Here is an 18811-nt window from a genome sequence, read left to right as displayed (position 1 = left end):
TTCAAAGTACTAAGTCTAAAAATCAAAAAGAATTACAGATAGGTAAATCAACGAATTTTCAAAAAAATATATTTATACACCAGCCTAAAAGTAAGAGGAAAAATTAAACAACGGTTTATTATATAGAATATTAAGGCTATTAACTTTAAATTGTAATTCTAAAAATACATATATATATATATATTCTATACTTTTAAAGATAATGTGTGGAGTCATAGTTAAACAATTACTATATAGTGATCACGAGAATCATTGAAGTACCTAGACAATTAATGAGAAAATTAGCTTAATGTCGAAGAAATAATTTACCTTGCATCAAAATACCTTTATGAATAAATCAACACAAATAAAAGGTGATTCTTTTATCATTGACTGACCATTTAATTGATAAATAATTATAATATTGAAAATTTTACTTTTGATTTCTCTTAGTGATATATTTTTCTTAAATTATCAATTATGAATTATTTTTTATGTTCATCTATTATACATTATAAGGGTGCAAATTAAATTTTTTCAAATGGCTACATACTTATTTAACTAGCTTATTAAATAGAAAAAATTTAATTAAGCAATAAACCAATCGATAACAATTATTGGACCAGCATTTCAAAAATTATTAACAATTTTAAGTTATGGCTGGAGATGAGGTACGAGTTATACTAATTTTATCGCTATATTTTTAGGTCGCATTACTCCTCTTACCAAGGCATAAAAGTGTTAATAATTTACAAAATTCTGATCCAAAAATTGTAATCTACCAGTAATTTTCTAAATTCATCCTTAATAAGTTAGTTAATTATGCATGTTGCCATTTAAAAAATTAAGTTTGAATCCTTATAAGGTATAAGGGATAAACTTAAAAAATGATTCATAATTTGAGATAAATATGGAACTAAAAGAAACCAATTAAAATATTAGCAATATTGTTTTTATTTTGCGACCAATTTAGCGATTCGTAATAAAATAATCACCTGTATATTAATTTAAAAAAATAGTAAGAATAACTGAAAATTATTTTATTTACAATCCGCACATAGATGACAACGTGCACTATGCTTAGTGCGGACATGCAAATATATATTTACTCTCATGCACTATTTATAAATTAACATATTTTAATAGGCTCAAATTCAAGTTTTAATTATTTACTGATTATATAATAATAATATAATTATAAAACTAAGAAAATTTAATATAAATTTTAAATATCTATTTAATCAAGTTTATTTATCTGCACTATAAAAAATAGTGATAGAATTCAATTATTTGTTTAAAGGTTTACAATTATTTTTATTTTTTATTATACAACTGATTATTGATTAAAAAATAAATTTTATAACTTTAACTATCAACATTTTAAATTAATATAAATATACGCTTAAAGAAACGTTAAGTTTTATTTACTTTTTCATAAAAAAACAATAGCATTCTATTGAAAAATAAACTTCCAAAAAATAAAAATCATTAATTATAAAAGAATCCCTTAATATTTCTTATATTTTTATTTATTTTTTGCTCTTACTATTATTTTATACTATATCTAAAACAGTACTATTAAAAAAAAAATTTAATTACCATTAAGTAAAAATTTACATAGTATTAAAAATTCTATTAAGCTCACACTCGACAACACAAATTTAAATTATGCATTTTGATGTTCTATATTAAACAAAAAAATATATTACCCATATATGCATTTTAAAAGTTTAGTATACTAAGATATTTGAATCAAAAAGTGTACACCCATAAAAAATAATAATAATGTTAAAAGTTTCGTGCAAACAGATTTTATAATCTATTAAAAAAAATATGTATTTGCGGACAAAATATTTTTTTTTGACCGACCTGGCTTTAACGGATACCACTTTAGCCCCAACCGGCTTGTTTTCTTTTATGTAGATAGGCCCGTACACGACGTGGTCCCAAACCGGTGGGTTGTTGGCTCGATCCACCACGTCGATTTGCACTTCGACGCTTCTAGACAGAGGGGGGTAACCCTTGTCTTGGGCGGTTGCTTCCAGCTTGTATGTCTCGCGCTACAGTTTAAAATGCGGAAAGGGGTGACAAAGGGATGAAAAAAAAAACACAAAAATATTGTAATAAACCTGTGTAAAAAAATTTGTAGCAATTTTGCTACAAAACGTACATACAATACTAATTATTATAGTATGTTTGTTAACCAAAAACCGTTTTGCCATTTATAATCACACCACAAAATATAAAAACAGCACTATAATTATTATTCACCTATACGCGCTTTAAGGATCAAAATCAATACTTTCAATTTCATTTTAAATTTCAATAGTGATTATTTTTATTTACCATTATTTGCCATACTTAAATATAATAAAACTATTATTGAAATTTAGGGGCCTGAATACAAACCTAGCTTTCACCGAAATCACAATGGTACCAATTGTGACATTTTCTTTGATGTGTGTAGGACCGTACACGCTGTGTTCCCAAAGAGGAGGCTTATTGTTCCGATCGACTACATCCAACTCGATATCGACCTCAGCAAACGACGGTGGCTGACCACAATCCGAAGCTCTTACACGTAGACGATACCTTTCTTGCTACATGTATACACACATAATTGCCCCCAAGTTAAATACAAAATTTCGACAAAACAAAGTATTAAAAAATTATATGAACAAAAAATAAAATGAGAGCAGTAAATTATTTTTAATATAGACAAAACTAAAAAAATAATTAAATCAGAAATGTGACCTAAGTCATTAATTTACTTTGACAAACAACTAATCATTCCTTTACTATGCATTCAAAATTTTATTATTAATTAGCAATGGCTGTATATTAATATAAGTAAGCGAATAAGTATGAAAGTACTACCAACAATTACAGGATTTAAAAATTAAAATCATATCAATTAAACAAATTTAGCGGTATATATTTCTATAAAGGTTTAAATACGTTTTAATTTAAAGAGAGGATGCTAACATTTTTTAGTTATTATAATATGATTTTTTACGCGTTTGCACATAGTTTCCAAGAATCCATTGTCTTAAAAAAATCATCCATAGGCGGATAACCAGATCAACAACATTAATAGTACAAACAGTGATTAAAAAATAAAAATAGTTAAATCAATTTTTCTTTGAATTTTTTTTTAATATTTATAACAAAAAAATTAAAATAAAATATATAAAAACATGAAATGAAATAGCATCTTATTTATGATTTTGTCATTAAAAATACCCATATTACAATTTAAAATTGATATTTTGTTTATTAAATGTTTTAATTTAATGCATCTAAATTTTGTCACCTTTTATTGGGGAGACTTTTTGACGTTAAAAACTAATTAAAATTCTATAACTAAGTAGTAAATAACTAAAAACATGCTTCAATAAATTTACATGCTACGATAGTCAAAGAAATACAACATTCATAAAATGGATTAAAATAAAGCCAAATAAATTAACCAAAAAAATATAATAATAAACAAAGACAATAAAAATATTCCAATAAAAATTTTAAATATTATAAAATTAGTTTTTATAGTTTTTAAACTTAAAAAATATATCCAATAAAGTTATTAAAAACAAACTACCACAAAAATATGGAATATTTTTAATGATACAAAAAAATGATAAAATTTCAATTGAAATGTTGCAAAAAAAAAAAGTTAAAATTAAAAATGTAAGAAATTTCTAACAAAATTTAATAATTGGTTTGCAACATTTCTACAGGCTCTTTAAAATTACACATAAAAAAAATACTATAGCTAATGCAATTCAAAAAAATGAAACCTGTAATAGAATAACATTAGCACTACGCCTAAGCTGACAAGAAAGTCAGATGTTGAAAAAAATGTATTAAAAAATAAAAAAATAGTTGAGAGAAGCCTGATAAAAATTAAAAGCGCAATAACAATTTTAAGTAAAAATTTTGTTAGTTGCGTAAATATCACAGACCATGTACGGTTGTCCCAACACATTTTATCAATGTCACATTTAATTTGTATATCATACAACTGCTTAGAGGAAATAAGTCTCAAAAATAAAAGTTGACTTATTCAAAAACCTCTTAACACTGTTATAAAACTGGTAAAAATTCCACAAAAATACCATCATGTAAAATGTTAGCCAATGTTTTTACTCAAAAGTATTCATTTTTACCTTAGTGTATAAAAAATAAAAAATTAATGGAGATTAAAAAAAATGAGTCTTACAATACGTAATGACTATTATAGTTGTACAATATGCATACATATATATATATAATTTATCATATTGTAAAACATATTTTTTTGGCGAAAACAAAACAATTTTAAGGCGATATTAATCATAAAATGCAAATTAAATTAAATTAAAACAATGGTGTGCTTATAAATTCAAATACCGTGTTGGCCTATGATGTTAAGGATAGTGCAATTAATGTTAAAATATTTTATTCAATCTTGTGCCATTTCACAAATTAACAAAGAAAGAATGTGATAGGAAGTAAAATAAGTAGAAGCTTTTGGCTTTATTTACACAATAACACTCAACTGTATATGATTGAAAATTTACTACGATTAATAAAGCTTCTATAGTTTTTAAAAAGTAAACAGCATAAAAAAGAATAGAAAAATATTATTTTGTATTTAAAATATATTTATTTATATACAGTTGAATATTTGAGTAAAAATATTTATTTTTTTTTAATTTCAATTGAATCAATAATTTCAACTATATGACTAACATATCTAAATTAAGACTATTCTATATTAGCTGAATGTAGATTTATTCGAAATAATTTATGATCATAAATATCAATATAATTAAATTTATTGAATGAAGATAAAAACAAATGAGAAAACTCACTCTATATTCAGCTTAATTTCTTGCATATTTTGTTAATATTTATAATTGTTAGTAATTTTTATTGATGACAATGAATAAGAAACTTACATCAAGTGGTTTTTTCAATACAATCCAGCCAGATTCTGGTTGAATTTCAAAATAGTCCAAATCATCACCAGGATATGGTGCACTTAGTGTATAAACAATTGCTCCATTATTGTCCGCATCCTCATCAGATGCTGAAACTCTTAGGATATTGGTACCAATACTAGCATCTTGCTTTACATTCTCTACATATTTCTAAGAAATAAGAGAACATTTCAAGGTGTTATAGAAAATTAATTCTAGAACTATTTCAGTTTAAAAAAATAGTGCATATTAACCTACGACTTATTTTAAACATATCGAGTATTATAATAATTATTAACATTATTTTTTATACAATAATAATTTATAATGTTATTGCTTACTTGTCGGTCAAACAGCGGAGGATTATCGTTAACATCAGTTATTTCGACAGTAAATGAACAGACACCTTCTAGTGACGGATCGCCTTGATCAGTTGCTTTAATGGTGACTGAAACAAACTTACCATCGTCACCTTCTCTATCAAATACCTGAGGAAAAAATTTAATTTAAAAAATAAAATGATTCTATATAGAGGTAAGAACTTTGAAAAATGTATTAATAAAATTTACATTAAAGTAATTTTCATTAATATTTAAATTTTAACACAATAATTATTTTAGGTTGTGTGTAAAAAGTGTTCATACACAAATTAAATCCAAAATTTCTACTCCTTAAATAAAATTTATTTAAATCATTTAAATACCTTATTAGTGGATACTTCTCCGGTTTCTTCGTCAACAGTAAATTTAGTTCCTTTTTGATTTGGCTGCTGTACAATAGAATATTTCACTTGTCCATTTACTCCTTTATCTTCGTCCGTAGCGTGCACCTTTGGTATAAATCAAATTTTTTTTCAAATATTTTTTACAATTACATTTAATAAATTTATATATCAATAATTTAAAATGAAACTAATATCTCACCTTAAGCACAGGACTTCCGTTAGGAGCACCTTCTTCTACTTTAGGATTATATTTAGCACATTCTCGAAATACAGGCTTGTTATCGTTGACGTCAGTAATAAAAACCACCACAACTGCAGTACTCGTGTGAATAGTGGCGGCTCCATTAACACAACAAGCACCATCATCAACAGCTGTGACATTCAATTCGTACTTGTCTCGTTCTAATGATATAGACTTGGAATGGAGTCGTATGACACCAGTAATTTCCTCAATTACAAACTGACCAGAAGATGTGCCACTTCCAACGAATCCGAATCTGCGCGAATGTTAACAAATTTAAAATATACTTTTTAGTATAAAGATAAAAAGATAAAAAAATTATATTAAATAATTTTTAGCACTACTTTTTTATTTCTCAATAACCTCAATCCTACTAAAAAAAAAAAACTTTTAAGCACAACTTCTATGAATAATAATTGCGAAAGGTAAGTTGTAATTAACACAAAGTTAAATTACCTCACATTATCTCCATCTTTGTCAGATGCCACTACTGTAGTGACTAATGTATTTGGTCCTGCGTTCTCGTCAACATTAGGTGTGTACACTTGTTGTGAAAATTTTGGCTCTTCGTCATTTTTGTTTTTCGTGTAAATTCTGATGGTTGCCGTACCTGTTTTTGATGGTTCACCTATTAACAAAAAAACAATAGTAATCTAATGTAAAATGAAGTAATCGTTTAAAGTGAAATAAGAATAGTTATTTTAATTTTATCTAACAAGAATTATAACAAATATTGTTTTTTTCTTAAACTTTAAATCACTTTTACAAAGGTCATACCTTTGTCTTTGGCAGTCAGCACAAATTCGTAGTAAGCATTGTTGTTATCGGCATCCAGTTGTTTGTTATTATTAACAATCCCGGAAGAGTCAACAGCAAAGTGGTCATCACTAACGTGATATTCTATTTCAGCATTTTCTCCTGAATCTGCGTCCATTGCCTTTACTTTGAGTATAGATGTACCTAGAGGAATATCCTCATCCACATTGTGCGCTTGATAATCAGGCAATTCAAACTTTGGTGCATTATCATTAACATCAGTCACCCGAATAGTAAGCTAAAAATTATTTAAAAAATATATATTATATATATTTATCAATATAAAAGCCTCGTAAATACAATAACTCAGTTTAAAATACAATTGAAATTAATAAAATTTTACGATAAATAATCGAAAAAAGTATGCACATTAAATTTGGCTTCTCATTAATTTATAATACTTTTGAAATATTAGTATTGTTATAATATATAAATCCAATATTCTAAGAATAGGAAAATCACAAGATCTCAATATTTTTAGAATTTTTTTTTTTTATTGGGTTCTAATTTAAGAACAATTAACTCTCTAACTATAGTCCATAAAATAATAAAGGACATTGACTATTATCCACAGTACAGAAAGCAACGGAAAACTACTGCTCTTATTCCCATTTCCTAGGAAAAACACTAGTTCAACTATAGTTAACTGGATATGACAAGAATTAGTCTTTTGAAAAAAAAGAAAAAGATGACTAATATTCAAAAAAGACAAGATGTTAAATAATTACTAAGGTTCAATAGTTAAAGTATGATTCATTTAATAATTATATACCTCTACTGAAGTAGAAAAACCTCCAGAGTCTTCAGTGGCAGTGACAATCAAAGAATAAACATGTGGTTGTCTAAGATCTTCAAAGTCCAATTCTTTGGCTAGTTTAACGATTCCCGAAGTTGGTCCAATATTAAATGTACCAGCGCCTTGTCCTTGAGCTTTGAGTGTGTACCTTATTTCTCGATCCGCAAATGATTTAGCTTTCACTGATATAATACTGAAATAAATGAACGAAACAAACTTTTAACTAGTAAAAATAAAAATTTTACTTATTTTTTACTTTTAAATTGAACAGTTAAAAAAATAGGATAAGTTCATTCCTTGATTATAATAAACAAACATACCAACAAACCTTTACATTTTATGATTATATCTATTTGGGTTAAACTAACAAAATCATTGTATATAAAACGCTAAAAATAGAAGAAATATTTAGTGTTTGGTTCTCAATTAATATACTTACTCAGAATCTTTTTTTTGGTTTTCTGGAATTTCTGCTTCGTAAGATTGCATGTAAAATTGTGGAGCCCGTTTACCACCAACAATTGACAATCGTTCTTCGGGAGTAGATTGAAAACGCCGTTCATCCATTCGACCATTTTGGTCCTCAGCTTTAACATACAATACATACTCCATATCCAACTGGAATGGATCTGTTCCTCTGGTCCTAACTACACCAGATCGTTCGTCTACTTCAAACCTTCCACCAGCTATTTAACAAATATAATTAAGATTAATTAATAAATACTTATAAATATGTAAATCATATGAAAAATCATTAGTTTCTGTTGATTACATACTTCTATCGCGTACAATAAAATAATGAATGCTGTGATCAGTATCTGGATCTCTGGCTTGAAGCGTAAATATAGGCGTGTTTGGTGGTGCATTTAGCTGAACCACAGCTTGCATTGGTAGAGGACGATTTATAAAATACGGCGGTTCATCATTAACATCTTTTACATGGATGATGACCCTTTGATTATCGGTGTCTAGAAAATAATACAGCTGATTAATACATTTAATACAAGTTTACTATACTATTAAAGATTATATAATAACTACAAACATTGTCGCTAAATAATTACGATTGGAAACATGATACAAAATAAAAATAAAAATAAAAAGTATCTACTACTTAAAATTATGAACATTTTTTTTTTAAAAATTAAGCCTCAAAAGTATAATTAATTTCTAAACAGCGCAAAATTAAAATGTCCATCAATTGTAAAAATAGAAAAAAAAACTCTTTGAAAATTCATAAGATTTATTTTTCTACTAATTGCTATAATTTTTTATTGCATAAAGATCAATGAAAATTTACCGCACGTAAAATATGATCACGATGTGATTGTAAGTAATTTATCCAATGCAAAATATTTCATCACAATAGAATATCATGATTATCAAAAACGAAAGTTATTAAACAATCTAAAGAATAATAATTAAAGTAAAAAATTTAAATAATGTCTATTTTTTTTTTTTATGAATAAGTCATAGGATTTGCATCCCACATAATTATATTTAAAAAATAGAACAAAATAATATGACATGCTGCTTGATTTAAAGCTACGAAATATGAATGAATGTCTATGATGAACCCATAAACTCGTAATTTAGAACTAGAAAAGGTTATTTTACTTTATATTATACTTTAACTTCAATAATAACGCCTACTTTATGCATAGTATAGTGTTCATTCCGGTTTTTATTAAAATAAGAATGCCTAATTTTTATAGTTTATAAAGTAGAATTGTAACTGAGTCAATAAAAAAAAAACCAAGCGATGAAATTCAGTACCTATTATTATTATAAATGTGTATATATTTCTGATGAACCTACACATCAGTGGTAGAAATCAGGTCGATTCAAGCACATAAATCACAATTCGTGTGCATTGGCTTGGGGCAAATAGAAATATTTATAACAGTATTAAATATTAAAATTCTTTATTATTATATCTTTTGGAATTTCATTGAAACAAAACACACATTTTTTATGACGTTATATTACCTTTCGCTACTAATAAATGTATAGACCCTTAGGGGGCTAAATATTTTGTAATATTAGAAACGTGGAACACGGTGAAAAAGTTGTTAATATATGATCCGCTATAATTTGTGTCACACACTGCAGAATATATCAATGTCTCACAATGAAGGAGGAATATTATAAGTAGAACTTTTACAAAGAATTTGTTTGAAACATTTTTAATCATCGTGTTTAATATTACATTTAAGTATAATTTACACAAATCTTTGAGAAAGGATAGTTACACTGTTAATTTAAGAGCATTTCGCTTGGAGCAAATAATTAAGGGAAATTTAAGTTAATGATTAGAAAAGTGTGAACACTGAAGTAGCCAGAAAATGTTTTTGAAAAAATTTATTGCCAAAAATGTAATGAGTAAAAAAATATCAAAACCTTAATATGTATGTTCTTTAAATTTTTATATAAGAAATCTTTTATGTATTATTGTATGCAAAATTTCAAGATATTTTGCGAACTTAAAATATAATTTATAAAAATAACTCTTTTACTTTCACCATATCGCAAAAATGTATTATTTTATTAAATATAATAAGAATTGATCACTTGTGGATAATTAATTAAATAAAATTAAAACTAAAAATATTATTAATTTAAATAACTAAGAAATATTAAACTCAAAAACCACAAAAAAATTACTGAAAAGTCGCGGATATATATTTCGGAAATAATGTTACCATTATCAACGCTAAACACATACTGACAGTTTTAATTGAATTTAATTATTTTATTAAACTCTAAAAAAATCCAATGCATGCGAAAAGTATAATTTTTTTTTTTTTAATAAATTATATTTGATTAAATAATTCTAATAATATCTGTTATTTTATTTATTTTAATAGTCAAATTTTAAACATGTTTTTTAAATATTAAAAATATATTTATTTATTAGTTGATGTATATGAAATTTAATTTTAAAAAGATTAAGTTAGCACTTTATAATGAAAAATTATAACACAATGTTTTTGTAGGCACAAAGCTAGAAAGTGGTTCCTTTTAAAATTAATGAACATGAACGATATAAACAGTTCCTTTAAATTTTAATGTTTCTAAAAATGTTTTCCTTGTATCTAGGTGTTATAAATAAAAATTAATTTTCTATTAATATTTTTTGTATTGAAGTCTGACAACCCTAATTATATATCTGTATTATGTCTCCCATTATGTTATCAACATTTTATAATTTTAATATTCTACTACTATACTACTAGTGTAGTATATTATACTATAGTATACTTTTATTTATTTTTTTATTAATTTTTCAACAATATTAAATACATTTTTATACTAAAATCTTATTTCTTAAAAGCACAGGTTCATAGTCGGGCCTTAATTCTACCACAGGACCTCTCAAAAAATATAATCTATACTATAATTATAAACTATATTTATAATATTAATAAAATAATAGTAAGTATTTAGATAATTTTTTAACAAAAAAGGATATATAATGAGTTCTTATTTTAAAAATGAATCGTAGAAAGGAATAAGTTCCATTTAAAAAAGAATTTTTTTAACAATAAAAATAATAAATGTTTAAAGTACACACTACAACTCACTAAGAAATAAGAGAATTTCATTTTATATTTATAATATGCGGTAATGAGACCTAGAGTATATTTCTTTAGATGGAATTTTTATGAAAAAAAAAAAAATGTTTAACAATCTTATAAGCTATAATAATTATATAATCATATATAATATTTTCGAGATTTTCGAGAATTTAAATTTCAGAAAACGCGAATACTTTGCAAAATAATGTAAAGAAAGGATCTAATAATTTATCCTTCACGAATTACAAAATTAAACTAGCAATTTTAATTATGATTTTTTTATATTATATCATTTGATTTACACAAATCAACTAGCAGATTATTTGTTTGTAATAATGTTTGACACCTTTGGTACATTAACCAGTCAAATAACCGACATTAAAAGTATTTTACCGAGTAAGCTTTAAGACAAATCATAACAATAACGTATTATTATCTTTTTTGTACACAAAATGACTGAAAACAAATTGAATAAAAGCGGCATTACAATCGTTTACACTACATCTATACATGCATATACTAACAATACTGTAATACAAATATATTTTACAATAACGTTCTACGCGCACACACAAAGCCGAACAAATCGATAACAACAAAACTAATAACGACTACAAGAATAAATTAGTAAAAACTACTGTTTTTTAAATCATTATTTTCGATTTTTAGATATACTTACATTTGACTCCTTGAGGAATTAACATGAAAAAGAAAAAAATTATGTTAGTATACATTAATATTTAAAATACAACGGGAGTTTTAAAGTGTTACATTATTAATAGGATAGGTTTATACAATAGATAGCTAAACGAAAATTGTTCGTGGTTGTTATACACCCACATAAAACCAATAAAGAGTGATCTTGTCTAAAATAATAGTTTACTATTGTTATAATGTACTCGGCACATACTGATAGTCATCGGTCAGTATCGTCATGACGTTCATCATTTATATTCGTTTCAACCCTCGTGACAAAACTAATCATCTATTAAACATATATTTAGTGGAAAAAGACCAAGTCTTTGTCTAAATTAATGATAAAACTATTTAATAAACTTAACACTTAATCGAGTTAAGCAATTCAAAATAATCCTACGTTGTTTAAACCTTACAATCACATTGATTTCATTTCAATACTAAGGTAGAAGCAAATTACATAGGGCTTTTTTTCGTAATATTTAACAAAACCAAATATTGTATTTTTTTAACAATTCAATAATAGGGTGCTAATTTTAGTAATTGTTTATTTTTGTGTACAAATACACAATCATTATCTATTAAAATTATACGCATCTACCTTCACATATATTTCATTTCTTTATGCACTGCAATGAATTAAATAACAAGAGAAGTTTTGTTATTTGGACTTAGAGAAGCCTTCAAAGACAATGTCGTATTATATTTTTTATGTTTAATACGTGATGATTGTCATAATGGTGTATATTTCTTCTGACAAGAGTTGACAAGAAACAAGGAAAATTTAACACTGAATAATTCACCACCACAGCCCACCCATTTTTCACTGGACCATGTAATACTTAGTGATTTAGATGGCTTCGCCATGTCATTACTTAGCACGTACGCATATAGTTGGTGTCTTATTTTTGGAACAATTTGGCTTTTATGACATTCGATTGCACATTTTACGTCAAAATTAGGTTTACTGAGAACTGTAAAAGTTAGCCACGTTTATATTAAAACATGGTAATAAAAAGCAAAACATTTTTAAAGATTTCATTCAGTCAGATATCAAAAAATGCCAAACATACCTTTGAAAATAATATTAACTTGAATAAATTTGTACGGGCAGAAAACTAACACTGCATAATCAAAAACAGATTTATTACCATAAAATGTTTTAAAAGATATGTATAATTTATGAAACATTTTCAATGAAAATGAAAATGAATTCATTGCAAAATACATAGATAATATATTAAGGAGTGTAAATTTTAATTTTTGTCATCATCGTTTGTTTCTTAAAATATATCTTAAAATTTTAATCTCATGTAATTATCATGTTTCACGTATTACTTCTTAGGACCTGTGTTTAATTCTGTTCGATAAAATTGATCGCCTATCAAGAAATATGTATCTGTAATAATTTAGAAATGATATAGAACGCATAAAACAACATTAGCGTGGATTAACCACATATGCATCATATGTGGTTTTATATAATCTCATAGTATACATTATTAATAGAAGTTTTTCTCTTTTTATACTACTAAGTACAATTTTCAACTCATTTTTAGATTGTATATATCACATGTGGATCTTAATAAAAGCATAAGAAAATTTTTTAATTAATACAACTAAATGGACCTCGTCCAATGTTTTCTCACAAAATCCATAATGATATAAACCAGACCAACTTGAAATTTATAAAAATACTTGGTTACAATAAGTTTTAACAAGATAGATTATATTACATTTTTGAAAATCATAAATTGGAGATGAGTTCCTTTTGAATTAAAACAATATACCACATGCCTCTGTTTATAAGTGTTCTGTTTTACTTCAAGAACGACTTCCTGTTTATTTAAATCTCAAGCTACTGATCTTTATATAAAAATATTACTAAAAGTTAACGAATAAACTAATGAACAGTTGACATATATTTATTCATAAAAAAAAAAATATATATATATATATATACTTATGTTAATATACATTTATATTATAACGAACACATGCTAATCACTATATAAATTTCATTATAATTAAAAAGAAACGCTAAAAAAGTGAGATCATGAGAGAAAAAGTCTGTCAATAAAAACATAACAATACAGGAAAAATGTGTATTTTATTTTTTAAATGATTATTTTGATATGGTCTGTCATATTAGGAAATTTTTAATTATAATTTATATAGAAACAAATATTTTATAAGTGTTTAATTTATTTTAATAATACTATAAAAGAAAAATGTATGCATTACAAAGAATAAAAATTGTAGTTAATTCTAAGCGAAACTGCACAATAAATTTCAAAGAAGTTCTCAATAATTTTCTTATATATATATATTCTTATATATATTACAATAGACATGATATGAAGTAGCTTTTTTATTTAAGTCATTAAAAGATAAAACATAATTATTTACATGGTTACATTACTTCTATCATAAATATTAAGGAAAACAATCAAATTGATTTTTAGACGTTAATGGTTAGATTGTAATTTAAACATATAAATTTAACTATATGGAATTATATTTTACACGAAGATAACTTATGTATCTAAATAATATACATATTACAGTATATAATTATAAAAAAAGTTTGTAATGAGTAACTGTATTGCAAGAGTTAAATGCACTGAAAAAAATTATTTCCACTCTCTTTGGTGTTAATATAACACCAACCGAGTTATTCAAAAGTTATAATAGTTTTATTACGGAAATTCAAATTTAAAGAATATAAATATGTTTTTTCCCTTTTAGTTATAATAATAATATTTAGGAATGCACACGTAAAAAATTTGAGCATTTCATTTTTTTAGTAAAAATGTGTTTTGAAAAACAATAAACTGAAAGCCCGTTTTATTTTGAATAAAACGACGATAAGACTACATTGCAGTCAATTAACATAATTCAAATGAAGTCAGCTCAACCAAAATATCCGCAAAGGGATTTTGGATAAATCAAATTAGCAAAACTTTTAGTACACGTGTTCTCCTAAAAGAAAATTTAATCCCAACAAAAACACGGTACGGCTACTACAGCATCGCCCAAATGTGGGTGGATCGGTACAACTGCATGTATAGATAATAATTTTGTGAGTATGTGTACTAGTAAATAGGAGTGAAGGAAGAAGGCCAGGAGCAATTTTCACGTGGTCTCGAGCAGAACGCGTGTCAATGGAATGTGACGAGTAATCGTTACGGCACGAGTTTTCCTCTCCATCTCTTCGTTTTGAGATTCGACTTCGGTTTAATTTTTTATATACAATCACTCTTTGAATACAGACATAAGTATACGTGTGTGAATGTATATAACATTTGGAAACGGCTTCGTTCAACTGTACAGCTACAAGTGCGAACACTGCCACATAATTATCATCACAGTGGCTGATGCATCGATTGAAAGTAATTCGCTAGGTGTAACGCTATCTAACTGGTAACGCAGAGACTTTAACAATAGTAAATGACTTTAAAAAATGTATGTATAACGTTAACGTATTGTACAAAACCACATCAAAATTAGAATATATCTATAAATGAACTTATGGGTAAATAAAACACATTTAAATAGTCAGTAGTGCGTAAAAAGCAAAACTATAATTGAATACATATAATAATGAATGGTATATAATCGTTGGATTTGATTCAGCTCAAATAATTTCTATAATTATTTTAAATCTATCTATGTCTACAGTTATGGTCTGACGTTTCAAAATCGTTGCAGAGTCCATCTTCAGAGCGATGGTCACAGGTTCGATGTTGTAACTATACTGTCGGTTTAGCTTGTTTACGATATGTTATATCAGTTGATAATTGATAACGTTGATGTTTATTATCTGTTGTTGTTTTTGTCGCGTTGTTGTTGATAACAACTATTAATTTGTTGTTTTCGTCCATTTTTTGTATCTGTTGTTGTTTACGGCATTTTTGGCATTTAGCTTCACCTTTTTTGCACCGGTAATATTCTGATAAGTTGAATATAGTTTTTTCATACATTAAATTATTTTCTTTGTTGTTTATTGATTTTCTTTTTGTCTGATGTACGATAAACAACCAAGTCTTTCTAAATTTCTATCCATTTTCTCTATTGTAATTGTATGTATATCTTTCGATTTCTATTACTTCTTTGTGCATTCATTTGCCAAAATGAGCTTTTTTGTTCAATATATTGAATAACTTATTGAAATAACTTAATGTATGAAAAAACTATATTTAACATATCAGAAAATTACCGGTGTAGAAAAAATAAAGTTAAATGCTGTAAACAATAACAGATACAAAATACAAAGGAAAACAACAAATTAACAGTTGTTGTCAACAACAACACGACAATAACAACAATAGATAATAAACATCAGCGTTATCAGTTGTCAATCGATATAAAAACAAACACATAAACAAGCCAAGCTAGCAGTATAGTTAAAACAATAAACCTCAAACTATCGCTCCGAAGATGGACTTTGCAAAGCGTTCGAAACGTCAGCCCAAAACTGAAGACATGGATACATTTATAAACATTTCAAATAATACAACATTCCATGAAAGCTTTAACACATTCATAATTGTTGCAACTAAAGTCAAAAATCCCTTAATAATATTAAGCCCTACAATAAATTAACAAATTTTAAGTTAAATACATTGATAGTTTAAATGCAATTCTATTATTCATACAAACTAGGTAATCGAAATTATGCACTCTTTTCAATAACTATTACAGATACACGTTGTATTAAAAGTCGTTTTTTATTTCATTTAAATCATGATTTAAATGAAATAAAAAACGACTTTTATGCTATACGATTTCGAAATATTCACATTCTGACGAAAGAGTTATGTGAAGTTTTATTTTTAGAAAAGACATTAATAAAATAGGGAGCAGACGGAATTTTCTGTATGTAGGATATACCAACAATAACAATATCCACAAAGGTTTACCAGTATAATGTCACTTAATCACGTCATACATCATCACCACATTACACACATGTGCATCGGAATACATCAATAAAATATCGGAAGGTTTGGGATTACACATAAGCCTTAAATGCATTACGATATTTCCTTAACGATAATATATCCTTACATATAATATTTTTTAATACATTTATAAATTTAACAGGAAAAGGTATCCTCATCTGACGTAAAGTAAAATTTTCAAGGCTTGTATTTTAAGACAATATTGTATTGCATAACTAGAATTTATTTAATGATACAGGCCTTTCTTTAACAACCTGCATCATTAAATTAAATTTCGAATGAGTTAATAATTAGACTGAATAATAATAAAGTAAATACCAGCAGCATATTCAAGATTTTTTTAATGGGGACAAAAATCGAAATAATCGTTTACTAAAAAATTTTTTTTTAAACTCAAATAGTAAGTTTAAACGAAATCAATAACTAAAGGGTAGCTATTGTGTATCTTTTGGGTACGCAAATAATCAACACTATAAAATAATTTATACGTCACATTTTTGTTTTTTTGTTTTAACATAACATTTTAAGTAAAATACTATGAATTTTCTAAATTAATATAATAAAGAAAAAATATTTAATGAAAAGAATATGATACAAGTCCACTTTGTATCTATAAAATTATTTGGGTACGTACAATGACTACTTCATTTTTTCAATCACAAATTGTATGAAATGCAATACAATACTAATCGTTTTTTTAACTTGTCACTATAATATATTGATCAACAATTATTACACATAAAATATTGGTTTTCCAATTTTCGTTCAACTTAATATTGTAAATAGATATATGTGTGTACAATATTTGAAGAGGTTTTAGAAGAATACATAAGGGAAGAGCATGTAAAGAAATGCAATAGCCTTGAACAATAACGTTTGCACTCTGCAGACTTTTTGATATCCGACACCAATTCTACTGCAATTCAGCCATAAAACTCCAAACCATAGACATAAAGAAAAAAGAAATTTCATAATTCTAATTCATACCAGTTTTACTAAGTGTGTTATAGTCATACAAGTGTATGTTCTGTAGGCTCATTTTACATTACTTTATACTTTTTTTTTTGCAATATTTTTTCAAATCCCAAATAATATCGGCAAACATTAAAAACGCACTAATAATGAGTTTCGTCAGACCCTAACGCTATTCTGGAATTTATTATTCAAACAATTATTTTTTAAGTATAAATCAATGTGGTAACTCTATACTTTAACGGTGCTCTATTAAAATGGGCGAATATCTTAAAACACCAAAAGCTTTTTTTGGTAAAAAATTTTTTAGAAATATTTTTTTTTTTTTGAAAACTGAATATTTTACTTAGTTTTGGCTAACTTCCGAAAAAGGGTAATTTAGTGTACGCCCTTCTTTCTTATGAGGCAAATAAAAAAAACCGTCGTGTGTGTAGTATACTTTATATAAAACGTTGATACCGAAGTGAGTATTTAAAGTAATAATTTTTATAACACTTTTACGAATAGAATTATTAAGAAGTATGAATATTTATGTAAGTGTTATAATGTTTATACAACGAGCAACCTGTACGTTTTAACGAGAGACCATAACTCGTGTGTTTGTTTGAGTACAAGAAATAAAGAGAGAGGATTTCTAGGACGTGGTTGTCCAGTGCCCCAAGGCAAACCTTACGATTTTCCCATGGATCACCTGACAGCCTGTAGGTGCACAAAGCCTTCTACATAACTATGAACACGCCGCGGATCCATACACTGCGTATAGACGTAGCCATATAGGCACCTTACATTCATATCATTCTCAATTTGTCAATTAATTCTCAGCCAAAGCAATATTATTTTATCGTTAATGACCACCCCATAACATGATAAGGATAACAGTCAATCATGAATACTTTTTAAACATTATTTATTTAATAAGTACATTGGATTATTCTAAATTATTCAATTATGCCAACGACAGTAAAGAATGTTATTATTTCATGAAAAATATAGTCACTCATCAGGTGCGTTTATATGCGCTAGATTAAGTTAATGCAGTCCAAAATAAGTGATTTATGAATTATGTGATTCATATATTAAAAAA

The 18811-nt window shown here is 26.1% G+C and overlaps 1 protein-coding gene across 7 annotated transcripts in view; it reads right to left on the bottom strand.

Annotated features, from left to right (window-relative positions):
- The window catches only part of LOC126899651 (neural-cadherin), a 52563-nt gene that overhangs the window by 16049 nt on the left and 17703 nt on the right, over window positions 1-18811 (bottom strand). For 4 of the 7 annotated variants that reach the window (XM_050674708.1, XM_050674707.1, XM_050674705.1 and 1 more), the window contains 10 exons: window positions 8294-8485; window positions 7957-8203; window positions 7494-7710; window positions 6683-6959; window positions 6362-6533; window positions 5864-6161; window positions 5644-5769; window positions 5282-5428; window positions 4920-5111; window positions 1849-2039 (listed from right to left, as the gene is read on the bottom strand). In XM_050674708.1, coding sequence (XP_050530665.1) covers window positions 1849-2039; window positions 4920-5111; window positions 5282-5428; window positions 5644-5769; window positions 5864-6161; window positions 6362-6533; window positions 6683-6959; window positions 7494-7710; window positions 7957-8203; window positions 8294-8485 — 2059 coding nt within the window. Of the gene's footprint in view, window positions 1-1848; window positions 2040-2388; window positions 2580-4919; window positions 5112-5281; window positions 5429-5643; window positions 5770-5863; window positions 6162-6361; window positions 6534-6682; window positions 6960-7493; window positions 7711-7956; window positions 8204-8293; window positions 8486-11774; window positions 11815-18811 lie in introns of those variants that run through there. The other 3 variants (XM_050674709.1, XM_050674704.1, XM_050674710.1) reach the window with 3 other exon arrangements.

Source organism: Daktulosphaira vitifoliae, unplaced genomic scaffold, assembly GCF_025091365.1.
Source record: "Daktulosphaira vitifoliae isolate Bord-2020 unplaced genomic scaffold, ASM2509136v1 Scaffold_2, whole genome shotgun sequence".
Classification (NCBI taxonomy): Eukaryota; Metazoa; Arthropoda; class Insecta; order Hemiptera; family Phylloxeridae; genus Daktulosphaira; species Daktulosphaira vitifoliae.
This window is presented reverse-complemented; position numbering and strand designations above follow the sequence as displayed.